Source organism: Musca autumnalis, unplaced genomic scaffold, assembly GCF_047663935.1.
Source record: "Musca autumnalis isolate F117 unplaced genomic scaffold, ASM4766393v1 scaffold_1, whole genome shotgun sequence".
In the NCBI taxonomy this organism is placed as follows: domain Eukaryota; kingdom Metazoa; phylum Arthropoda; class Insecta; order Diptera; family Muscidae; genus Musca; species Musca autumnalis.
In genome coordinates this window covers 202,092,029-202,119,106 of record NW_027411644.1, presented here as the reverse complement: position 1 = coordinate 202,119,106, position 27,078 = coordinate 202,092,029, and the positions used below count along the sequence as shown (strand labels likewise).

At 38.1% G+C, this 27,078-nt stretch overlaps 1 protein-coding gene across 2 annotated transcripts in view; it reads left to right on the top strand.

The window, feature by feature from the left end:
• The window catches only part of betaTub97EF (beta-Tubulin at 97EF), a 254,822-nt gene extending 228,095 nt beyond the window's left edge, over positions 1-26,727 (top strand). For both annotated transcript variants that reach the window (XM_073959925.1, XM_073959926.1), the window contains exons 7-8: positions 18,376-18,698; positions 25,897-26,727. In XM_073959925.1, the coding sequence (XP_073816026.1) occupies positions 18,376-18,698; positions 25,897-25,986 (413 nt within the window). In that variant the 3' untranslated portion in view covers positions 25,987-26,727. The remainder of the gene's footprint in view (positions 1-18,375; positions 18,699-25,896) is intronic.
• Positions 26,728-27,078: the final 351 nt, after the last annotated feature.

The following is a 27,078-nucleotide window of genomic DNA, read 5'->3' as shown; positions in this document are numbered from 1 at the left end:
GACCTTCTAGAGGTCTTCTAAAGATAGAAGACCTTCTGCAGGTCTTCTATAGATAGAAGACCTTCTACAGGTTTTCTATAGAGAGAAGAACTTCTACAGGTCTTCTAGAGATAAAAGACCTTCTACAGGTCTTCTAGAGATAGAAGACCTTCTACAGGTCTTCTATAGATAGAAGACCTTTTACAGGTCTTCTAGAGATAGAAGACCTTCTACAGGTCTTCCACAGATAGAAGAACTTCTACAGGTCTTCTAAAGATAGACCATTTACAGGTCTTCTATAGATAGAAGACCTTCTACAGGTATTCTATAGAGAGAAGACCTTCCACAGATCTTCTGTACATAGAAGACCTTCCACAGGTCTTCTGTACATAGGTCTTCTATACAGGTATTCTATACATAAAAGACCTTCCACAGGTCTTCTATACATAGAAGACCTTCCAGAAGTCTTTTTTACATAGAAGACCTTCTACAGGCCCAGAGTTTTCTTTCGTATCAATGATATCAGGATTTAAACCCAATAGCATGACTCCGTTGTATTTCCTTGCTTCTTCTTTCATTTATATATTTCCACCCTTCCAATCTCCATTTATTGCCCATTGTGCACAATATGCGCCTGGCTGCACTCCCACTGTTAGCCCCCAACAGTGTCTGTTGTCAAGTAAGTATTACGTTAATAAGCCCACTTAATAACAACTCAGACATTTGCCAGGTGAGACGTGCGACATGAGGAATTTGGCTTTTCCAAGAGGCTTGACACTTCGCAAGTGGCGATGGAGTGGGGGGAGAGAAATGTTAACAGACCAGCTAAAGTATTTTGTTTCTTTTATTTAACATGGCCTTTGATTAATGATCTGTTGGAATTTTTGGCTGTCATAGCGCCTGCAACAGCTTTTCATTTGCAATGATGATGGACTTTAAATTAAATGTGGTGGAGGAGGTGGTAAGGGTGAGGAAGGATACAAGAAGACAAGAAGCATATTTTTTGTTTTAAATTTAAGGGCATTATAACTTTAATCGGTTAAGTTGAACGTTTTTATACCCTCCAACCTAGTATGGAGGCTGTATTAGATCGATCAGACCATGTTCGTCCGTTGTAATCACTCTAGCGTCCGCAATAATTGAGCTAGAACGCTATATTTTGCAATTTATATAGGCAGGTAGAGTTCGAATATGGTGTATGTCGGTCCAGGTTTAGGTTTTGAGGATTTTAGCTGCATTTTTGTGTCCCACCTAGCTATAATTTTACATTTGAGATTCATAGTGGTACCAGAATATCTTCAACAAAAATTGTCAACAATCGGTACCTCCCGGTTTTCGGTATTTTCGGATTTTAGCTTAAATTTTTAACCGAACTGGCTATAATTTACGATTTAAAAATTGTCAACATAAGTCTATGTTTTGTTATTGCCCCCATATGGTACCTCCCGATATTTTGGTATTTTGAGAATTTTAGCTGCTTTTTTATCCGAAGTAGCTGTAATTTAACATTTGTAGTAGTCACAAGACTTCTCCACCAAAAAATTGTCAACAAGGTCCATGGTTTGGTATAGCCCCCATATAAGGGCACCTCCCGATTTTCGGTATTTTCCTTCAACTCGTCAATAAAGACTCCCTAGCTCGTCTGTAAAGACTTCCTTCAGTTCGTCTATAAAGATTCTCTTCAGCTCGTCTATAAGGAGTCCCTTCCGCTCTTCTATGAAGACTTCCTTCAGCTCGTCTATATAGACTCCATTTAGCTCGTCTATATAGACTCCCTTCAGCTCGTCTATATAGACTCCCTTCAGCTCGTCTATATAGACTCCCTTCAGCTCGTCTATATAGACTCCCTTCAGCTCGTCTATACAGACTCCCTTCAGCTCGTCTATATAGACTCCCTTCAGCTCGTCTATACAGACTCCCTTCAGCTCGTCTATATAGACTCCCTTCAGCTCGTCTATAAAGACTCCCTTCAGCTCGTCTATAAAGACTCCCTTCAGCTCGTCTATAAAGGCTCCCTTCAGCTCGTCTATAAAGACTCCCTTCAGCTCGTCTATAAAGACTCCCTTCAGCTCGTCTATAAAGACTCCCTTCAGCTCGTCTATAAAGACTCCCTTCAGCTCGTCTATAAAGACTCCCTTCAGCTCGTCTATAAAGACTCCCTTCAGCTCGTCTATAAAGACTCCCTTCAGCTCGTCTATAAAGACTCCCTTCAGCTCGTCTATAAAGACTCCCTTCAGCTCGTCTATAAAGACTCCCTTCAGCTCGTCTATAAAGACTCCCTTCAGCTCGTCTATAAAGACTCCCTTCAGCTCGTCTATAAAGACTCCCTTCAGCTCGTCTATAAAGACTCCCTTCAGCTCGTCTATAAAGACTCCCTTCAGCTCGTCTATAAAGACTCCCTTCAGCTCGTCTATAAAGACTCCCTTCAGCTCGTCTATAAAGACTCCCTTCAGCTCGTTTATAAAGACTCCCTTAAGCTCGTCTATAAAGACTCGTCAATAAGGACTCCCTTCAGCTCGTCTAAAAAGACTGCCTTCAGTTCGTCTAAAAAGACTCCATTCAGCTTGTCTATAAATATTCCCTTCAGCTCGTTTATAAAAACTGCCTTCAGTATTCTGAAGTGCTTTACCGATTATGTTATATTATGAAAATAAATTAATTTCAGGTTAGAATCCCAGTTGTTTCTATTATTCATAAGATATTTTTTTTCTTCCAAGTCCATAATCCACGCTTAAGTAACATTCACAAAGAAATCTTCCTTTGATTACATCAAAGAAAATGTTCTCTTGTGAAATATTAAAAAAAAACAAAGGAAATAAAATTACTGCCTATTTGAAATTTTAATTAAAGTTAATGCACACATATGAGCGGTCATGGGGATTAATATAACGAAAAGGAATATAACAGTTTTTTTTTCTGCAAGTAAACAAAAAAACCTTAAGAAAAACAAATCCCTGAAATAATTTGCTCGTTTTTTTCTCTCTCAACAAAGAGAATAAGAAATTAATTTGGACTTAACACAAACAAGTGAAGACTAATGTCAGGGTAAGCTATAGCAATATGAACAAAAAGCAAAGGAACTGCACAAAAAGTGGCTACGAATCTTAATTAAAAGACACGTTTAACTATTTATTACCTGAGAGACGCAACAGTCGTCCCATATATTAAAATGCTTTGTTTCTTTCACACCATCGTCGCACATTACTTTTGACATTGCCACGGCAACATTAGAAAATAAATTCCAATCCCCAAGGATGTACAGAAATGAAATTTTACGTTTTTTTTTGTAGTTGCAGTTGCTGTTGTTATTGTTGTTTATTTCTCTCTATTCCCCAGCAACAGTTCTGCATTTGGTCATCATCTGGTAGTGGGTTGTGGGTGCTTAAAGAAGAAAAATAGTATAATTATGTTTTAGGAAATACGAATTTACTCAAAGAAAAATTGTAAGCTACGAAAAGTAAGTTATAATTAAAACAATTGGCTAATATTACACTATCACAGTTTATAGTTTATAATAAAGGGAGTATCATTTGTCTACTTAAAACTTTGCATCATCTTTTTTGTATAATAACAACTAAATGTGCTCCGTTCAGGCTGGTCATCATCTCCCTTCCGGCTGGTCTTCAGTTTGTCTATAAAGCAGTGTCGTCCTAGAATTTCCATCAATGGTTTAGTATGTGTGTTTATTGTTTGTTTTCATTCACTTACACTGTAAGTGAGAGAGAAACAAATGCAAAAACAACTCAGTGGACGCCCTCACTATACTGTCTTTGCAAAGAAGCGCGTCCCTGCTATAAAGACTCCTTTTAGGCTGACCTACAAAGACTAACTTCAGGTTGTCGTTTCTAATTGCTTCCACAATCATCCCAGAAGGGACAAAAGAGAGTTCGCTAATATCAATGAGCACATATCAAACTCATATTTGCTCATTGATATGGGATCTACTTTTTATCGCCGAGTCGAAATGGCGTGTTTTCAGAGACCACTTGCAGAGAAGTTTTAAATTGTTGAAATTCTCAGGAAATGTCGCCAACATTACGGTATAAAGACTCCCTTCAGCTCGTCCGTAAAGACTCCCTTCAGCTCGTCCGTAAAGACTCCCGTCAGCTCGTCCATAAGGACTTCCGTCAGGTCGGCTATAAATGCTGTCTTCAGCACATCTATAAAGACTCCCTTCAGCTGGTCTATAAAAACTCTCTTCAACTCTTCTATAAAGACTACCTTCATCTCGTCTATAAAAACTCATTTGAGCTCGCCTAAAGACTTCTTTCAGCTCGTCAATAAAGACTCCCTTCAGCTTCACTTCAGCTCGTCAAAAAAGACTCCCTTCAGCTTTACTTCAGCTTGTCGATAAAGACTCCCTCCAGCTCGTCTATAAAAAATCAGCTACCCTTCAGCTCCTCTATGAAGACTTCCTTCAGCTTCACTTCAGCTTGTCTATAAAGACTCCCTTCCGCTTCACTTCTGCTCGTCTATAAAGACTCCCTTCAGCTTCACTTCTGCTCGTCTATGAAGACCTCCTTCAGCTTCCCTTCAGCTCGTCTATGAAGACTCCCTTCAGCTTCACTTCTGCTCGTCTATGAAGATTTACTTCAGCTTCCCTTCAGCTCTTCTATGAAGACTTCCTTCAGCTTCCCTTCAGCTCGTCTATAAAGACTCCCTTCAGCTTCCCTTCAGCTCGTCTATAAAGACTCCCTTCAGCTTCACTTCAGCTCGTCTACAAAGACTCCCTTCAGCTTCACTTCTACTCGCCAATAAAGACTCCCTTCAGCTTGTCTATAAAGACTCCCTCCAGCTCGTCTATAAAAAATCAGCTACCCTTCCTTCAGCTTCCCTTCAGCTACTCTATAAAGACTCCCTTCGGCTTCACTTCAGACATCCTTCAGCTTCCCTTCAGCTCGTCTATAAAGACTCCCTTCAGCTTCACTTCAGCTCGTCAATAAAGACTCGCTTCAGCTTGTCTATAAAGACTCCCTCCAGCTCGTCTATAAAAATCAGTTTCCCTTCCTTCAGCTTCCCTTCAGCTCCCCTATGAAGACTTCTTTCAGCTTCACTTTAGTTTGTCTATAAAGACTCCCTTCGGCTTCACTTCTGCTCGTCTATGAACACTTACTTCAGCTTCCCTTCAGCTCGTCTATGAAGACTTACTTCAGCTTCACTTCAGCTCGTCTATTAAGACTTCCTTCAGCTTCACTTCAGCTCGTCTATAAAGACTCCCTACAGCTTCACTTCAGCTCGTCTATAAAGACTCCCTTCAGCTTCACTTCAGCTCGTCTATAAAGACTCCTTCAGCTTCACTTTAGCTCGTCTATAAAGACTCCCTTCAGCTTCACCACAGCTCGTCTATAAAGACTCCCTTCAGCTTCACTTCAGCTCGTCTATAAAGACTCCCTTCAGCTTCACTTCAGCTCGTCTATAAAGACTCCCTTCAGCTTCACTTCAGCTCGTCTATAAAGACTCCCTTCAGCTTCACTTCAGCTCGTCTATAAAGACTCCCTTCAGCTTCACTTCAGCTCGTCTATAAAGACTCCCTTCAGCTTCACTTCAGCTCGTCTATAAAGACTCCCTTCAGCTGCACTTCAACTCGTCTATAAAGACTCCCTTCAGCTGCACTTCAGCTCGTCTATAAAGACTCCCTTCAGCTGCACTTCAGCTCGTCTATAAAGACTCCCTTCAGCTGCACTTCAGCTCGTCTATAAAGACTCCCTTCAGCTGCACTTCAGCTCGTCTATAAAGACTCCCTTCAGCTGCACTTCAGCTCGTCTATATAGACTCCCTTCAGCTGCACTTCAGCTCGTCTATAAAGACTCCCTTCAGCTGCACTTCAGCTCGTCTATAAAGACTCCCTTCAGCTGCACTTCAGCTCGTCTATAAAGACTCCCTTCAGCTGCACTTCAGCTCGTCTATAAAGACTCCCTTCAGCCGCACTTCAGCTCGTCTATAAAGACTCCCTTCAGCTGCACTTCAGCTCGTCTATAAAGACTCCCTTCAGCTCGTCTATAAAGACTCCCTTCAGCTGCACTTCAGCTCGTCTATAAAGACTCCCTTCAGCTGCACTTCAGCTCGTCTATAAAGACTCCCTTCAGCTGCGCTTCAGCTCGTCTATAAAGACTCCCTTCAGCTGCACTTCAGCTCGTCTATAAAGACTCCCTTCAGCTGCACTTCAGCTCGTCTATAAAGACTCCCTTCAGCTGCACTTCAGCTCGTCTATAAAGACTCCCTTCAGCTCGTCTATAAAGACTCCCTTCAGCTCGTCTATAAAGACTCCCTTCAGCTCGTCTATAAAGACTCCCTTCAGCTGCACTTCAGCTCGTCTATAAAGACTCCCTTCAGCTGCACTTCAGCTCGTCTATAAAGACTCCCTTCAGCTGCACTTCAGCTCGTCTATAAAGACTCCCTTCAGCTGCACTTCAGCTCGTCTATAAAGACTCCCTTCAGCTGCACTTCAGCTCGTCTATAAAGACTCCCTTCAAGCTGCACTTCAGCTCGTCTATAAAGACTCCCTTCAGCTGCACTTCAGCTCGTCTATAAAGACTCCCTTCAGCTCGTCTATAAAGACTCCCTTCAGCTCGTCTATAAAGACTCCCTTCAGCTCGTCTATAAAGACTCCCTTCAGCTCGACTATAAAGACTCCCTTCAGCTCGTCTATAAAGACTCCCTTCAGCTCGACTATAAAGACTCCCTTCAGCTCGTCTATAAAGACTCCCTTCAGCTCGTCTATAAAGACTCCCTTCCGGCTGGCCTTCAGCTGGTCTATAAAGACTCCCTTCCGGCTGGCCTTCAGCTGGTCTATAAAGACTCCCTTCCGGCTGGCCTTCAGCTGGTCTATAAAGACTCCCTTCCGGCTGCCCTTCAGCTCGTCTATAAAGTCTCCCTTCAGCTTCACTTCAGTTTGTCTATAAAGACTCCCTTCGGCTTCACTTCTGCTCGTCTATAAGGACTCCCTTCACTTCAGCTCGTTTATAAAGATTCCCTTCCGGCTGGTCTTCAGGTCGTCTATGAAGACTCCTTTCCCGATGGCCAGGCTTTTAGCTCTTCTACAAAGACTCACTTCAGGCGAGGCCTTCAGCTCGTCTACAAGAGCTCCTTCAGACTAGCCTCGTCTACAAAACTTCCTCAGACTTGTCTTCAGCTCGTCTATAAAGACTGATTTCAGACTGGCCTTTAGCCTTCATCTCGTCTATAAATGCTGCTTTCAGACAGGCATTTAGCTCGCCTATGAAGACTGCTTTCAGTCTGGCCTTTAGCCTTCACATCGTCTACAAAGACTCCCTTAAGTCCTAATGGTATGTCTATAAAGGCCACCTTCAGGCTGGCCATCATCTATAAATATTGCTTTAAGGCCTTTCCGTCGTCAATAAGGCTGCCTTCAGGCTTGCTTTTAAGTCGCCTTTAAGGAATACTTCATGTTACGATTCAGCTCACCTATGAAGACTGGTCGTCTATCTACCTCGTCTATAAAGATCACTTTCTGTCTAGCCTTTAGCTTGTCTTTAAAGACTCCCTTCTACCGTTGTTTGTTCCCAGCAACCTACCTGCTTGAAAAATACCTAAGTACATACATTACACTTTAAAATATTTCACCTTTCATATTCCCCAAAGACCACTAATTTTACGCATAAATTATTTGATTAATTATTTTGCCATGTTGAAGCATCGTTTTTTGGAGGGTAGTGTTAGTGTTTTAAGGTAAGGTCACATTAGGCAAATATTTGCTTTAAATTTGTTTCCTCATATTTGCCCAAACAAATGTGAATTTCATGCAAATTTTTGTTTGCGTTCACATTAGAGGCAAATATTTGGCCTATTTTGTTTACCCAAACAGTGACAAATAACGCAACGGGCAAACATGTTTGCCATGTGTTCACATTTGAAAAAATATTTTCACCCAAAAACTGTTTGAGCAAACTGTCGACAAACATAAATTTATTTGGACTAGAAAAATAGAAAGAGAGAAATAAAAAAAATATGGCGTTTCGTTTATTGTTTGTTGTGGAGAATGGGAATAAAATGAGTGCCTTGTCGGAATGAGCTTATTTGCGTATTGTTGCGAATGTATGTACATACATATGTATGTATATGATGGCACATTGACAATGTGCTTTGGAAAATTATTTTTATTAACAGCTTTTAATTTTTAGTTTGCAATGTAATGTTTTCAAAACCAAAAAAGGATTTTTTGTGTTAATTTATTAAAATTGACAGATAACACGGTGCACCTGAATCAATTTGGAATGGAAAGTGCTTACACCTGGGAAGTTTCTTGGATTTTGAAACTACAATGTTCAATGAAATCAAAAAACAAAAAATCACTTGAGCGATATTTAAATATGTCGCGGTCAAAGTTCACATTTTTTGGGTCTTTATAGGCGTTCAAGATTTAGCTTGGAAACCGCAAGTGAAAATGTAGCATTGAAAATTCTATACACGATTGACCATTATGACTTTTTCCTATTGTTTACAATGTTTGAGATATAGAAGTTCAAATTGGGACAATGCACTGACTACATCGACTGCTTATAACTGCATGTGACTGCAATGTCACAATTTAAAGTTATATATCTCAAGAAATATTACAATCTAGGAAAAAATTACAAAAGTTGTAGAGAATATGCACAGCTATAAGATTACCTCTAGTCCAATTTCTTAAGACTTCAAGCAAAATCCTTGAAGAGAATTTGCATTCAACGTCTTCTTTGCTCCCATTTCGATAGGACTTGCTGTTTCCAAGCAAAATGAAAAACATAAAAAACCCCAAAAAATAGGAACTTTAAACGGCAACGCGTTTCAGAATCCACGAAACTTCCCAGGTGTAAGCACCTACCATTTAAATTTGGTTGAGGCGCACCGTGATAAAGATGTAGTTTTTTTTTTTTTTTTTTGTAAAAATTGGCCGACTTCTTGAAGACAATAGACACTAAAAAATAAATCCACGAAGTAGTACAATAATAACCAAAATAATTATTTAATTGTAATGCAAGCATTGAAATCAATGTTCATGGGATTTTTGCAGTCCCACTGACTAAATTTAGAAATATTTTCTCTAATTATGAAGTTTTCCAAAATAGGTTTGGATAGCGGTATTCTACTTCCAAGACATCCATCAACGATAAATTCCACAATAAAATTTCGCGTTTTGCCTCTTCTATTTTCCGTTATAACAACAGCTCGGCTATTCCTATACCTAACAAATCTACACCTAAAATGTTATCAAATTTGGTCCAGAAAATTCGGAAAAATTGATTTTGGGCATCATTCAGTATCAGAGAATACATACACACCTACATACATATATAAATCCCTCACCTTTCAATTTTTTATTTGTTTATTAATTAAATATTCGCTTTGTATTATATATTTACAAGTAATGTTAACTTTTTTATATTCATAATATGTTTTTAGTAGGTGACAACAATGTGTTTCAGCAGATATTTGCCCTTGTTTGCTCTTACAAAACTTTTGTAAGACCAAATAAATATTTGCACAAAAGAGTGAAAAATATTTGCTTAAGAGTGTTCACATTATGGGCAAACTGGAAAATTTTTTGTTTGCTGGCAAATGGTTTTGTTTCCCCAAAATCAGCTGTTTTCTTGTTTGCCCTTGAAAAATATTTGCTGGTCAGATTGAAGCAAACAAATATTTGTCATTTTTCGGCAAATATTTGCCTAATGTGACCCTACCTTTAGTTATGGCTTGTGGCATGGCCGTTGTAACACCATTTGCAAAGTATGCTTACAATGTGGTGTTTTGTTTTTGGATATTAGGTGCAACAGTATGTACGCATAAATATTCGCTATACCATGCTACTTATATGCTTAACAGGGGAATGGAATAAAGGGAGTTTGGGTTTTTATGTTTGTGCCTCATTTATTTTAATATTCGCGTGGCACGCACGTATTATCTTTCTTCTTCTCTATTGGTCTCAAAGGTTTTAAACAAAATTATAATTAGTTTTATTTTTTTTTCTGTTACACATTTTTTTTAATTTTTAAAACATTTTCAAGCTTTCGTTCTTTTTCTTCATTCACTTTCACAAGCCATTAATCTATCAAATAAAATGGACTTTCTGGTAATATTATCGTTGGTACATTATTTTGACAAATTTCTTTAAGAGATCTTGAAATGTTTATTTGTTGAAGGAATTTACTAAATTAAACACAATGTAAAATGTATGTTTTTGCATGATAATAAATGTCGAGAACGTATACATAAAACTGTTTTCGTGGTAATATTAAACAATTTATTTATTTTAAAGAAAAATATCTGTCAAATTAGTCGTTGTTAATTGGTGTTAATTAACGACATGGAAAACAAGTAACGAAAGGGTATGTTGTCGAGTACATTTTTCGATAATTATTAAAATGTCTTCTTCGGGCTAGGTCAGAAGAAAACGAATAACGAAAGGATCGATTTTGGGTCTACTATATGTACTGCGACACAAGCCTTGATTGAACAATGTTTGTATGAAATGATTTGACTCTTTTTTATCAGCTGAGAGCACTGCTAAAATCTTCAAAATGTATCCAATTGTGTACCAGCATTAAACATCGTTATGTTATGTTCTTCTTTTTGTCTGTTTAACTCAAGATGGAGCTCACAGTAGTGAAGATAGGAATTTTCCGAAAATGTTCAGTTTTTATAAACTTTCATACGGGCAAAATGTACATCATCTGGGATCGTTTTTAAATTTTTGGCAACATGCTGTGTATGCGGCTCTAGTTACAATGGTACACTTTTTTCAAGGCCATGTCCATACTTCCAAAGAAATCGCTCCAAAAATTAAAAATAAAACAAGTAAGAAAGTATCAGTCAGCTGTGTTGGCGGAGATATACCCTCAGCCACTGACAAAAAAACCAAAACCGAACACAATAATTATGCCGTATATAAAATATATTGATTTTGTATCACAGTTTGCCTTAAAATCTGTTGATACCGTAATGTGGGGCTATACCAAATCATTGACATATACCAAACATTTTTAGTAACCAAACTTCTTCATAAAGGACTCGAAATATTAAATTACGTTAAACTAAGTTTGAAAGAAATGTTTGAAAAAAAAATTTTGAGTTATCATGCAAAATAGCTATTTTAGTACGTACCGGGAGGGTTTTGGTGCTTGGACCATAATCTCAGGAAGTATTGACTTACTCCGGAAAAATACCCAGCGAAAAGTTTGCCTCCAAAGAGGCAGTTAAATGATATGTACAAGTGATTTGGAAGTGCATCAAATTATGCATTTCCACTCATGATTTTTACAAGGGAGTGACCCCGGAAAGAGGCACTCCATTGCACCGCATTTTAACTGACCCTTTGGCATTGCATTTTAACTGAACCTTTGGCACTGCATTTTAACTGACCCTTTGGGGTAGAATAGGAGGCAGTCCAGAGCACGTGTTTTGAATAACAAAATAAAATGCATTTATTATTTGTGTAAAACAAAAATATTAATAACTTTATTAAATTAACACAAATTATGAAAAAAAGTTAAGACGATCCGACAGGAGCTCTTAAACTTCACTTTATCCGAATTTTGTGTGGGTGTTATGTCACCCGATTACGGCACGTCATCATTAAATGATCACCCTAATTCAGGGTTGCATTTTGATCATATGTTTCAAGACAAGTTTCGTTGAAATTCGAGTTTTGTTTGTTGTCAACCCTGAACTCAACGAAAAATGGACAACGAAGAACGAACACTTGCACGAAGGCTGCATTGCGAAAATTTTTCCATCGCAGAAACACCGAAGTGGCCAATTCTAACTATTGCATAATTCGCAAATCAAAGTCATACTTGGAAAAATTCCAAGTAGAATTAGACTTTATAACTTGTCTATTTCTTTCTTTTGTGCACAAGTTGTCCTTAGCAATACGGTGAGTAAAGGAAACAACATATGTCTCCAGCAACAAAAAGCGATTTTTGGTGGAAATGCAATTTATTAAATTTTCGCGAATTTTCAGGAAATTTCAACTGGATAACGGTACCGACCGCGTGGTAATCTGGATCTAGGTACACGTTGCCAGTGGAGCACCACTTGTCAGCGACCGGATTGCAATATCATTTTTTTTTTGCAATTGTTCATTGCTCGCCAATTGGAAACTACAAACTTTTACACCTGCTTGGGGACACTTGTGCAAAAATTCAAGAATAATTTTAGCGACAACACTAAATCGGCTCCGAGAAATACATGCTGCCAACTTTGTATTCCCAACCGATGAACATTCTTGAATTAGCCACTTTCGGTCACCACCAGCTGCAACACTTATTTGCAATAAACATTTTGCCCTGGAAAGAAGTTTATTTTTCGTCCGTTTTGAGCAAAACCACATAACAATTAACAGCCCTGTCGAACAAGAAACACTGTGTGGTGCAGACGTGTAAAGAAGTTGACATTCGGGACGTATAAAAAGGAGAAATAATTGCATAACTAGTTCGCAAATTATCACTTTGTTCGCCGCCTGCAAATTATCGACCATCGTACTCAACCATAACCAATCTTGGTCTCAGTTCGATCCCTGCATGTGGAAATAACGCAACACAGGTTAACACGTGTCTGATTGTGTGCTACCAGAAGTCATTTATATGACCATACAAATCCATCAACCGACAAGCGGCTCAAACAAAGTGAAGAAAATTTATTAAACATCACCCGACGGTGTCCAGTGGATTAAAGTTTTAACGTTCCCGAAGTGTTTTTATGTTCATTTAACCGAAATCTTACCACCCCTTCTACCAGCGACAGTCTGTGGTCTCAACGGCAGTACAACCTTGAATTGTTTAAGTGATCAACCAGTGGTGTGCATTTTATCTGATAAAACAACTTCATCAGTGAAACCTTTGCCATGCCATTATTGCGGCATCTAAAGTGTGCAGAAAAGATGACTATGATATAAAGTGCGAATCGTCTAATCACCACACCATCTCATCACATTCCATAATCACCATAAAACCAGCAAGATAAACCTCCATACAATAGCCTAAGTTTTCATCATCCATCGCCATAGAACCAACATCACCATCAAAACAACCAACATTTATTTATTCGATCCAACCAAACTACACACCAACCTGAAGACAACACATGTTCGTGTAAACAGTGGCGAATTCGATCGAGCCCATTTCAGTTCGAGATAAATGTCACCACTTTTGTTGGAGTTTCCAGTTCATCACATCGTGTTTTAACACAGCTTTTCACCTCATCATCTGCATTCTCAGACATCCACCAATCCAGATAATTACCATCATACTCCGCCTTCCGGAATAAGCAGAAACTAACAGTCATATAGCATCATAATCACATCGACAAGTCTCATCATAGACACCCTCATCATCAATCCATAGTCTTCAGCTAACAATTCAAAGCAATTCAAAACCGTAAGTCGAAATGAAAACTAACAAGATAAAGGACTTAAGTTTTGTTGTGGTCATATCCTAATTCCATATGGCCCGCACAATAAGGTCCTATATTTAACTCTGATATTTAATATACATTTCAATCAAAAACTAATACCCTTTATCTAGCAATAAGTTTTCATTTCACTGATATTGGATAAAAAGTCTCCAAACTTGTTTCGGTGATAAACTGAAGCAGAGTTTTAGGCTTTTTTGTTAAAATTATTTGTCATAACGATTATCAAATCTTAAGAATCTTTCACATTTTTTTTTTTAATAACGTGATTATCATATTATTTCTTATACGGCCATATGATATATACATTACATTATATATCATACATTATACATTTGTTGAATTATAAATTAACTTTATTCATATACATCGTTAACAACCTAGTTGGTTTACCATTGATATTTCATACCTTTGTAAATAATACTGTCATATTGACAGAAACTGTCGACTATACGAGCTCGAATAGGTTGAGACAGGGATCAGTTTATTCCATTTTAATTGTAGAAGTGCAAATTGCACAGTAGATGGCAATTAAAAAGGGTGTTTTTAAAGAATATTTTGAATCAAATACCTACAAAAATTATAACTTATTTACATTAACCTTGGTGATAACTATATTTGATATCAAATCTTGAACATGTTTATACTTATATAACAATATAGTGAATATTTTTGTGCACAGTGGCACAAATGGGAATGGCATACAGAATTAAATTTGAATTTTGTATGTATCATGAAGTGAAGTAAAATTAAATCTCGTTAATGAATTTAGTAATATATTATCCTTTAGATAATAAACAACGATTATAATAATTATTCCTAAGCGTTATTGATATCTGTTATAACTTATTGTTATAAAATAAATATGAATTGAAGCTTTGAAATTTAACATTATGAGGTTCTAATTTGTTAACATAAGGTAATGTAGAGGTTATCCAGCCAAGGTACAGATTTTGGGAGTCATCATCATTGATGAGGCTCATTGGGGATTTGTGTAGAAATCCATTGGGAGGGCAAGGTAACCCAACCAACACCTTGGGTACCAAACAAACAACGGCAACAACAAATCTTTTAATTTTAAAATAAGCGTTTCTTTTATGAACGTGTGAATTGATAATGAATCAATATTTTTGTTTATGGCTAGTCAGGAGTGGCCACTGAGCTAGACCGAATTTCTTCAATGGCAAGTGTATACCAGCGACATCTTGGTATGCCTTATTCCCCATTACACTCCGTCCTAGTTACATAACATGGGAGGTACCAGAAGAAGTGGACCGATATAGTCCATATTCCAACCTGATACATGACTGGATGAAATAATATGATGTGTAAAGTCCGCACCAATCAGAAACTCCCTGCGAGAATTACTTGCGGATTTGCCATTTTGGTTGGTGCGTCAGGGTTTCTTGGAACTTTTAAGCCAATATCTCAGGAAGTATGGACCTGCGCAAGAACAAAATTGTAACGCCGTGAAGGGAGCCGTAAGGACAACTAACTGAAATAAATTTCAAAACGATCCGAGAGGAGCTCTTAAACTTCACTTTAATCGAATATTGTGTGGGAGGTACCCAAAGGAGTGGACCAATATATTCCGCATACGAACCCGATCTATATCTAGAAGGAATAATTTGATGTGCAAAGTTTGTACCAAATCGATTGCTCCCTTCGAGAGTTATCGTTCACACCATTTTACAGACAAATTTTGAACTTTTGTAGGGAAGGCACCCGAAAGAGTGGACCGATATGGCCCATCTACGAACTTAAACTTAGTTTGGACAAAATATTACGATACCCACAATTGGGTTCGAATCAGTTGATCCAATCGAGAGTTATCGTACGCACCATCCAAACAGACGGATAGACAGACGGACGGACATGGCTAAATCGACTCCAAATTGTCTGAAACGAATTTCGCCCAAACATACTTGGGGTCTAAAATCGTTATTTCGATGAGGCACATTTTTGGTCGTATCAAAGTGTATATACCCCTTCTAGCCTAAAGGCGGAGGGTATAAAAAAACAAGTACGAATGGAGTTAAGTTCGGCCGGGCCGAACTTGCTATACACTCCACCACGAGTTGTATTGTCGTAAAATGGAACAATTACCTTCAAAATACCGAAATTCCGGAGGTTCAGTCATTTCGGTCGGATATTGAGGTTACAACCTTCAGAATTACAAAAATCGGGAGGTACCGTTCTATGGGGGCTATATCGAAATCTGTACCTATACCGTCGAATTTCAATCGGAAAGGTTTTTACCTCCATCGTGGATTAAATACCAAATTTCAGCCATTTCGGTGGGTTATTGTGGCCACATCCTTCAAAATACCGAATATTGGGAGGAGGTACCGTTCTATGGGGGCTATAAGAAGGCGTGGACCACTACCGACAAATTTATGGGGTGAAAGTTGTATACCCCCAACAAACACTAAACACCAACTTTCAGCCATTTCGGTGGGTTATTGTGGCCACATCCTTCAAAATACGGAAAATCAGTAGGTACAGTTCTATGGGCACTATATTATGGCGAGGACCTATACCGACAAATTTAGAGAGGAAAGTTGAATACCCCAAACAAGGACTAAATGCCAAATTTCACCCATTTCGATGGGTTATTGTGGCCACAACTTTCAAAATAACGAAAATCTGGAGGTATCGTTCTATGGGGGCAATATTAAGGCGTGGACCTGTACCTGGCCAAAACTTTCAAAATAACGAAAATCGGGAGGTACCGTTCTATGGACATAAGTCCACGTTTTGGTATAGCCCACATATAACGGTACCCCCCGATTTACGGTATTTTGACGTTTTTAGCTACATTTTCAGACCGATGTAGCTATAATTTGACGTTTAGGGTTCTTAAGTGTCAATAAACCTATATAACAAAAGTTGTGGACCTGTACCTGGCCACAACTTTCAAAATAACGAAAATCGGGAGGTACCGTTCTATGGGGGCTAGATTAAGGCGTGGACGTGTACCGAGAAATTTCTGAAGGAAAGTTGTATACCCACAACAACAAACCAAATGTCAGCCATTTCTTTGGAATATTGAGGCCATAACCTTCAAAATACCGAATATTGGGAGGTATTGTTCTGTGGGGGCTATATGAAGGCGTGGACCAATACCGACAAATTTAGGGGGGAAGTTGAATACCCCAACGAAGAATAAATATAAATGTGTCCGCCATTCCGATGGGTTATTGTGGCCAAAACCTTCAAAATACCGAAAATCAGGAGGTACCGTTCTATGGGGGCTATATTAAGGCGTGGACCTGTACCGTGAAATAAATACCAAATTTCAGCCATTTCGATGGGTTATTGTGGCCACAGCTTTAAAAATACCGAAAATACCGTTCTATGGGGGCTATATTAAGGAGTGGACCTGTACCGCGAAATTTCAGGGAGAAAGTTGTATACCCCCCAACAAACACTAAGTACCAAATTTCAACTATTTCGATGGGTTACTGTGGCCACAACCTTCAAAATACGGAAAATCGGGAGGTATCGTTATATGGGGTCTTTATCGACAAACTTCTGGGGGATGTTTTGTACCCACAACGAAGACTAAATACCATATTTGAGCCATTTCGGTGAAATATTGAGGCCAAAACCTTCAAAATACCGAAAATCGAGAGGTACCGTTCTTTGGGGGTTATATGAAGGCTTGGACCTGTACCGACAAATTTCTGGGGAAAAGTTGTATACCCCCTCCAAAGACTAAGTACCAAATTTCAGCCATTTCGGTGTGATAATGAAACTAAAATCTTCAAAATACCGATTATCGGGTGGTACCGTGCTATGGGGGCTATATAAAAAAACGTGGACCGATATAGCCCATTTCCAATACCAAACATCCTAGGAGTAGTAGAAACTTCTATACCAAATTACAAAGCTCTATATTTAAAATTGCGAGCTGGATTTAAATTTAATTATACCCTCCATAATATGGTGGAGGTTATAAAAACTCTAAATACGTCAGGAGTATTGTGTTTACTTATTTTCTTTACGTCCGAGGCTGAGGGTATTTGTCTTTCGGCACTACTGACTGTTTTCTGAAGCGATAGATGGGGATGGTCTCGGAGTCCGGCATTCACACTGTATCTTTCAACTGGGTTGTTCATGTTCACCTTCACCCGAGCAGCATGACTGACATAGGGTTGGAAATTCACAGCCCTCAGCAAAAAGCTGGTGGTACACCCTTACTGCTTTTGAAACGACAGCTGTGAACTTATAATAAAGCGTCTTGCAATGCTTGTTTGATTATGTTTGCCTTTGCTCGTTGATGCTGCATTTTCATCCTCCCAAGGACCATCTGTACTGCTGTCGAATGACTACGTGCTACTTTCGGAACAATCAGGTCGGAAGTTTTTGTTTAGGAGATTAGTTTTTCAAGACAATCATAATAATGACATATCCTTTTGTTTCTTAATGATTATTATCAATTGTACTATTAGTGTGTAGGGTTGAGATAGGGTTGGGGTTTCTGAAATACGCACTGGAAGGGTATGAACGGGACCAAAGGGCATTAAATGTTGCACTATGCTATTTAGCGAGCGAGTAAAGCTAGAACTTTGAAGCGGTGAGATAGGCTGTTTTTTTTTTTTTTTTTTTTTTGAAAATTCGAACTGGAAGGGTTGTCGGCTTAGTACCAAAATGTACTAAAAATTTTACTCTTTGTACAATCACAAACAAACATCTTTCAGTTTGTGGGTTTTTTAGGGCTTTTGCAGCTTCTCCAAGAATGTTCAAAAAAGTACCTTAAAAAAGTATACAACATTTCAATAAACCTTAAACCTTCAAATCCGCATTGGGAAAACTCCTTAATATGCGTGCAAATCAACCAATACGTTTGGGTGTGTGTGTCCCAATACTCAAATCTTTCCCTCTTTCAACTAATAATTAGAAATTGATTCTCCCCCAGTCGTTTGTAATGGTTGTTTGTTTCTGTTTTTCGTTTTTTTCAACCAACATGTTTTCTTTTCTTTACAGGTCCCATGTCGATGAAGGAAGTCGATACACAAATGTTGAATGTACAAAGCAAGAATAGCAGCTATTTCGTTGAATGGATTCCAAACAACGTTAAGGTCGCCGTATGTGATATACCACCACGTGGGTTGAAAATGTCCGGAACATTCATTGGCAATACCACTGCCATCCAAGAGATCTTCAAGAGGATATCAGAACAATTTACAGCTATGTTCCGTCGTAAAGCTTTCTTGCATTGGTTCACCGGTGAGGGTATGGACGAAATGGAATTCACTGAAGCTGAATCTAATATGAATGATTTGATTTCGGAGTATCAACAATACCAGGTATGTGTGTTGCGGTATTAATGTAGTGTGTTTGTGTGTGTGTATATGGGAGTATGTGTGATGGCAAGGGTAATGTGAGAAATGTTCTTGGGCGAATTTTTGTGTGTAAGAGAAAACTGGACATACACACAGTGTACGAAATTATGATAAGATTTGTAAGGGTTGCTAATGAATCATTGAACAAAAGGAAGACATTCGCATTCATAGCAACAACTACTGTAGCTAGAGATGGTTTTTACCGGGTATTTACCCGGTAAATACCCACACGGTGGGTAAATACCGGGTAAATACCCATTTGTGGGTATTTATTTGGGTATTTACTATATTGAATCGCTAATACAAAATCTTAGACCCTATTTCTGGGTTTAGGTTATGAAATCGATTCAAATTGGATAGTTTTACAATACTTTAAACAAGTGGGTAAATACTTGGGTAAATACCCGAGTATTTACCCAAGTGTTGGGTAAAAACTCATTAACTGCCGAACCACTTGACGTAGGCTGACAAAATTTGGCTCAAATCTTTCTTATGTCAAAAGAACTTCTGGTACTGAACATGGGGTCTCTGGGTCCATGTTTTGATATAGCCCCCATATATCCGTACCTCCCGATTTAAGGTATTTTTTGTCTATTTGCCTCATTGTACAATCATAGTGGCTGAAATTTGGCACAGTGAGTTCTCAATATGTAGAAAATATCCTTGCAAAAATTTGTCAACATAGGTCCACGTTTTCTTATAGCCCCCATATAAGGGTACCCCGATTTCGAGTATTTACCCAAATGTTGGGTAAAAACTCTTTAACTGCCGAACCATTTGACGTAGGCTGACAAAATTTGGCTCAAATCTTTCTTATGTCAAAAGAACTTCTTGTACTGAACATGGGGTCTTTGGGTCCATGTTTTGATATAGCCTCCATATAACCGTACCTCCCGATTTAAGGTATTTTTTGTCTATTTGCCTCATTGTACAATCATAGTGGCTGAAATTTGGCACAGTGAGTTCTCAATATGTAGAAAATATCCTTGCAAAAATTTGTCAACATAGGCCCACGTTTTCTAATAGCCCCCATATAAGGGTACCCCGATTTCGAGTATTTACCCAAATGTTGGGTAAAAACTCTTTAACTGCCGAACCACTTGACGTAGGCTGACAAAACTTGGCATAAATCTTTTATATGTCAAAAGAACTTCTGGTACTGAGCATGGGGTCTCTGGGTCCATGTTTTGATATAGCCCCCATATAGCCGTACCTCCCGATTTAAGGTATTTTTCATCTATTATCCACATTTTACAACCAAATTGGCTGTAATTTGGCACAGTGAGTCCTCAATAAGTATTAAATATCCTTGCAAACATTTGTCAACGTAGGTCCACGTTTTCCTGTAGCCCCCATATATGTGTACTCCGATTTCGAGTATTTACCCAAATATTGGGTAAAAACTCCTTATCTGCCAAACCACTTGACGTTGGCTGACAAAATTTGGCTCAAAACTTTCTTATACCAATAGTATAAAACGTATTGAAAATGGAGTCCCTGGGTCATTGTTTTGGTATAGCCCACATATAGCCGTACCTCCCGATTTAAGGTATTTTTACCTATTATTATTTTACAATCATACTAACTGTAATTTGGTACAGTGAGTTCCCAATATGTATAAAATATCCTTGCAAAAAATTGTCGACGTAGGTCCACGTTTTCTTGTAGCCCCAATATGGGTTTCTGAAATCGGGAGGTACGGCTATATCAAAAAGTGGACCCAGGGACTCCATTTTCAATACCTTTAATACTATTAATATAAGAAAGTTTTGAGCCAAATTTTGTCAGCCAACGTCAAGTGGTTCGGCAGATAAGGAGTTTTTACCCAATATTTGGGTAAATACTCGAAATCGGGGTACCCATATATGGGGGTATAAGAAGGCGTGGACCTACGTTGACAAATGTTTGCAAGGATATTTTATACTCATTGAGGACTCACTGTGCCAAATTACAGCCAATTTGGTTGTAAAATGTGGATAATAGATGAAAAATACCTTAAATCGGGAGGTACGGTTATATGGGGGCTATATCAAAACATGGACCCAGAGACCCCATGTTCAGTACCAGAAGTTCTTTTGACATAAGAAAGATTTGAGCCAAATTTTGTCAGCCTACGTCAAATGGTTCGGCAGTTAAAGAGTTTTTACCCAACATTTGGGTAAATACTCGAAATCGGGGTACCCTTATATGGGGGCTATTAGAAAACGTGTACCTATGTTAAAAAAATTTTGTAAGGATATTTTCTACATACTGAGAACTCACTATGCCAAATTTCAGCCAATATGATTGTACAATGAGGCAAATATACAAAAAATACCTTAAATCGGGAGGTACGGTTATATGGGGGCTATATCAAAACATGGACCCAGAGACCCCATTTTCAATGCTAGATATTCTCTTGATATAAGTAAGATTTGAGCCAAATTTTGTCAGCCTACGTCAAATGGTTCGGCAGTTAATGAGTTTTTACCCAACATTTGGGTAAATACTCGAAATCGGGGTACCCTTATATGAGGGCTATTAGAAAACGTGGACCTATGTTTACAAATTTTTGCAAGGATATTTTCCACATATTGAAAACTCACTATGCCAAATTTCAGCCACTATGATTGTACAATGAGGCAAATATACAAAAAATACCTTAAATCGGGAGGTACGGTTATATGGGGGCTATATCAAAACATGGACCCAGAGACCCTATGTTCAGTACCAAAAGTTCTTTTGACATAAGAAAGATTTGAGCCAAATTTTGTCAGCCTACGTCAAGTGGTTCGGCAGTTAATGAGTTTTTACCCAACACTTGGGTAAATACTCGGGTATTTACCCAAGTATTTACCCACTTGTTTAAAGTATTGTAAAACTATCCATTTTGAATCGATTTCATAACCTAAACCCAGAAATAGGGTCTAAGATGTTGTATTAGCGATTCAATATAGTAAATACCCAAATAAATACCCAAAAATGGGTATTTACCCGGTATTTACCCAATTTACCCAATTTACCGGGTATTTACCCATTGGGTATTTACCCACTGTCCATCTCTAACTGTAGCCGAAAGCCCTACTAAGGCGGCCTGGTAATAGCTTTTCTTCTTCTAATGTTCAACAGTCTTTAATAGGCCTTCTGTAGACAGTAGAACTTGTATGGGTCAACTGTACATAGAAGTCATTGTAGAGCCATTTTAAAGATAGAAAGTCCTGTATGGATTTTTTGTAGATGTGCTATCTTGCATAAGTCTTCATTAGAACGAAGACCCTTTACCGTTATTCTGCACTTAGAAGACCCTATTTAGGTCTTCTTCAGAAAGAATATCTTGTATAGACCTTTTCTGATAGAAGACCTTGTATGGGATTTCTTCAGATAGAAAAACTTCTACCTGTCTTCTACACTTAGAAGGTCTTCTTCAGAAAGAATACCCTATATAGGTATTTTACATAAGGAGGGCATTTTAAAGTACTTCTACAGATAGAAGACATTGTATAGATATTCTACACACATAAGACCTTATATAGGTATTCTTCAGATAGAAGCCCTTCTACCGGTCTTTTACAGAAAAAAGAACATGTATTAATCTTCTTCAGATATAAGACCTTGCATAGGCCTTCTTCGGATAGAAGACCTTTTCTTCATATAGAAGACCTTTTAAAGGTCTTCTACACACAGAGAAAACAAAATAAAAGACCTCATATAGGTTTTCTTCAGCTAGAAGAGTTTGTATAGGTCTTCTTCAGACAAAAGACCTTGTATAGGTTTTCTTCGGATAGAAGACCTTGTGTAGGTCTTCTTCAAATAGAAGACCTTGTATAGGTTTTCTTCGGATAGAAGGTTTTGCATAGTTCTTTTACGCATATAAGGCCTTGAATAGGTATTTTTCACAAGATAAAAGACGTAATATAGGTCTTCGTCAGATAGAAGACCTTGTATAGGTCTTCTTCGGATAGAAGACCTCGTATAAGTCTTCTTCATATAGAAGACATTTTAAAGGTCTTCTACACACAGAGAAGACAAAATAAAAGACCTCATATAGGTTTTCTTCAGATAGAAGACCTTGTGTAGGTCTTCTTCAGATAGAAGGTTTTGCATAGGTCTTCTTCGGATAGAAGGTTTTGAATAAGTCTTTTACGAAGGCCTAGAATACGTAATTTTTACAAGATAAAATACCTAATATAGGTCTTCGTCAGGTAGAAGACCTTGCATACATTTTCTTTGGATAGAAGACCTTGTATGGGTCTTCTACAGTTAGAATACCTTGCATATGTCTTCATCAGATAGAAGACCTTCTTCAATGGTCTTCTTCATATAGACGACCTTGGGTAGGTCTTCTCTAGATAGAAGACCTTTTATAGGTCTTCCTCGGATTGAAGGACTTGCATAGAAGACCTTGTGTAGGTCCTCTTCAGATAGAAGAAGTTTTACCAGTCGTTTACAAATAAAAGACCTCGTATTGGTCTTCTATGGATAGAAGACTTTGTATAGGTCTTCTTCAGGAAGTAGACCTTGTATAGGTCTTTTTCGGATAGAAGGCCTTGTATAGGTTTTCTTCAGATAGAAGACCTTGTATAGGCCTTCTTCTTTTATCCGAAGATAGAAGACCTTGTATAGAAGACCTTGTATAGGTCTTTTTCAGAAAGTAGACCTTGTTTAGGTCTTCTTTGGATAGAAGACCTTGTAAAGGTCTGCTTCAGATAGAATACCCTGCATCGGTCTTCTTGGGATAGAAGACCTTGTACAGGTCTTCTTCGGATAGAAGACCTTGTATAGGTGTTCTTCGGATAGAAGACCTTGTAGATGTCTTTTTCAAATAGTAGAACTTGTATAGGCCTTCTTCGGATAGAAGACCTTGTATAGGTCTTCTTCATATAAAATACCTTGTATAGGTCTTCTTCGGCTAAAAGACCTTGTATAGGTATTCATCGGATGGAAGATCTTGTATAGGTCATCCTAGGATAGAAGACCTTGTATAGGTCTTTTTCGGAGATAAGACTTGGTATAGTTTTTCATCGGATAGAAGACCTGGTGTAGGTCTTCTTCGGATAGAAGACCTTGTATAGGTCTTCTACAGATAGAATACCTTGCATATGTCTTCATCAGATAGAAGACCTTCTTAAAAGAGAAGACCTTGTATAGGTCTTCTTCGTATAGAAGACCTTGTATACGTCTTCTCTAGATAGAAGACCTTTTATAGGTCTTCCTCGGATTGAAGGACTTGCATAGAAGACCTTGTGTAGGTCCTCTTCAGATAGAAGAACTTTTACCAGTCGTTTACAAATAATGACCTCGTATTGGTCTTCTTCAGATAGAAGTCCTTGTATAGGTCTTCTTCAGAAAGTAGACCTTGTATAGGTCTTTTTCGGATAGAAGACCTTGTATAGGTTTTCTTCAGATAGAAGACCTTGTATAGGCCTTCTTCGGATAAAAGGCTTTGCATAGAAGACCTTGTATAGGTCTTCTTCAGAAAGTATATATCTTCTTCAGAAAGTAGACCTTGTTTAGGTCTTCTTTGGATAGAAGACCTTGTAAAGGTCTGCTTCAGATAGAATACCCTGCATCGGTCTTCTTCGGATAGAAGACCTTGTATAGGTCTTCTTCGGATAGAAGACCTTGTATAGGTCTTCTGCAGATAAAAGACCTTGTATAGGTCTTCTTCGGATCGAAGACCTTATATAGATCATCTTCAGATAGAAGGCTTTGTGTAGGTCTTCTACAGACAGAAGACATTGTACAGGTCTTCTTCGAATAAAACTTTGTATAGGTGTTCTTCGGATAGAAGACCTTGTAGATGTCTTCTTCAAATAGTAGAACTCGTATAGGCCTTCTTCGGATAGAAGACCTTGTATAGGTCTTCTTTGGATCGAAGACCTTATATAGGTCATCTTCACATAGAAGGCTTTGTATAGGTCTTCTATAGACAAAAGACATTGTAGAGGTCTTCTTCGGATAGAATACCTTGTATAGATCTTCTTCAGATAGAAGACCCTGTATAGGTCTTCTTCGGATCGAAGACCTTATATAGCTCATCTTCAGATAGAAGGTTTTGTATAGGTCTTCTACAGACAGAAGACATTGTACAGGTCTTCTTCGAATAAAACTTTGTATAGGTCTTCTTCGGATAGAAGACCTTGTAGATGTCTTCTTCAAATAGTAGAACTTGTATAGGCCTTCTTCGGATAGAAGACCTTGTATAGGTCTTCTTCATATAAAATACCTTGTATAGGTCTTCTTTGGCTAAAAGACCTTATATAGGTCTTCGTCAGATGGAAGACCTTATATAGGTCTTCCTCGGATAGAAGACCTTATATAGTCTTCTTCAGATAGAAGACCTTGTACAGGTCTTCTTCAGATAGAAGACCTTGTACAGGTGTTCTTCGGATAGAAGACCTTGTATAGGTCTTATTGGTCTTCTATATAGATGGCTTTGGATGGTTCTTCTATAGATTAAAAAACCTGGGATAGGTCTTACATAAATAGAAGACCTTGTGTAGGCCTCCGGTAGGTAGAGGTATATGTATGTTTCTTCTGAATATACTAGGTCTTCTACATATAGAAGACGTGGTATAGGCTATAAATAAATCTAGATATAAAATACCTTTTATAGGTCTCTTAAAAATAGATTGGTATTCATTCTATAGGTGGGAGGCCATCTGTATACAATGGTATCTCTCTTATTGCTGATCCTATACTTATTCTAGCGACTGTAGCCTACTGTACACTGACTATTGGAATGGACATTTGATTTAGAGCAAACACGAACGTTCTCAAATTGTATGATATGGTCGTTGATATAGGTGGTGTATGCGTGCATAAGGATGTGTGCATTTTGCATACCCCTAGAAAATACAAATAAGTATGTACGTTTGGTGTATGTACAGCATATGGTTTACGGTTATAACGCATACACAGCCCCACAAATAAACCATATATTGCCGTTGCATGTGAGCGAATTTACCAGGAGGATACGGAAGCTGTTTGATGTTTGATATTTTTTAATTAAAAACAATTTTTCAATGATTTTTTCCTTCGAACATCCAACAACGCCCTCCCTCTATCACAGTCGTCTCCCTACACAATCTTTGAACAACGTAACGTAACGTTTCGTCGATTGGTTATGTTTATTTGTTTGTTTTCATTGTTTTCCTTTTCTGTTTTTTTTTCTGTTTTGCAGGAGGCAACCGCTGATGAGGATGTTGAATTCGATGAAGAGCAAGAAGAAAATGAGGCATATGAAGCTGATATCCAAAATGGTGGCATGTAAATACAGCGCCCACACACTCCAAACTATGCAAACACACACGCTCACCCACAAAACAAGGTAGATGGTTGGATGAATTCAATTCATTGGAAAAAAGTACACCTATACAAATAACCGCATATATTTATGTACTTTTGCCGGACGTAAATTTAAAAACAGCAAATAACCATCAACAGCCGCTTATTCTGCCTCTACTATATTCAACACATCAACTTGGCAATGATGACCATTCGTCATAACGGAAGGAAATTATTTAAACGTCTTTGCCATCCTTGAAAACTCCAGCCAACAGTTCAACCGACCCTCTGTCACCGTTAGCCATTGAACCTGTTGGCCCAATCCCAATTATCCTACACTTATCTTTACATGCAAGTGCATGTACATGAGTCTTCTGAGTGTGAGTGTGTGTGTAACTGATTGCATATGTTGTTCATACAACAAATTACCACTAGCACTTCTTATCCTATCTATATAAATTCCTTATATTCCCTATAATAACATCCCACAATTTCTTTTGTTCCACCCCCCTCAAACATTCTGTAGAGTAGAGTTTATATTTAAAAAAATATTTTTTTATTATTATGTATTTTTATTATTGATAATAAGAAGAAAAATACCAACAGTTAAATCCGCTATTTGCGCATAATTAATTCATACCAATGTATGTGCTTCGTATGTCTGTTCGTCTGTCTGTATATCTGTTTTAAATAAAGCGAAATAATAAAAAACCCGTAACCTGTGAAATTCTGTGTCGCCTTATTCTTTTTTTTTATGCCCAGTGAAATGTTTTGCTGCGGAATTCGATGGAAAATTCGAAGAAAAAGTGGTAAGTACTATTCCACAAGAGTTTGACAATAAACCGTAGGAAAGGAGATACAAATGTACTGTGGACACCTTCGTAGAATTAATTATAAAATATAAGAAAGAAAGTGGTCGGATGCACAAATAACAAGTAAGAACGGCGTTAAGTTCGGCCAGGCCGAACTTGTTATACCCTCCACCACGAGTTGTATTGAAGTAAGATGGAACAATTAGTTTCCTTTCATTTATGAAGAAATTTAAACAAGTTCGGTAAAACAATGTGGCTAACCTTCA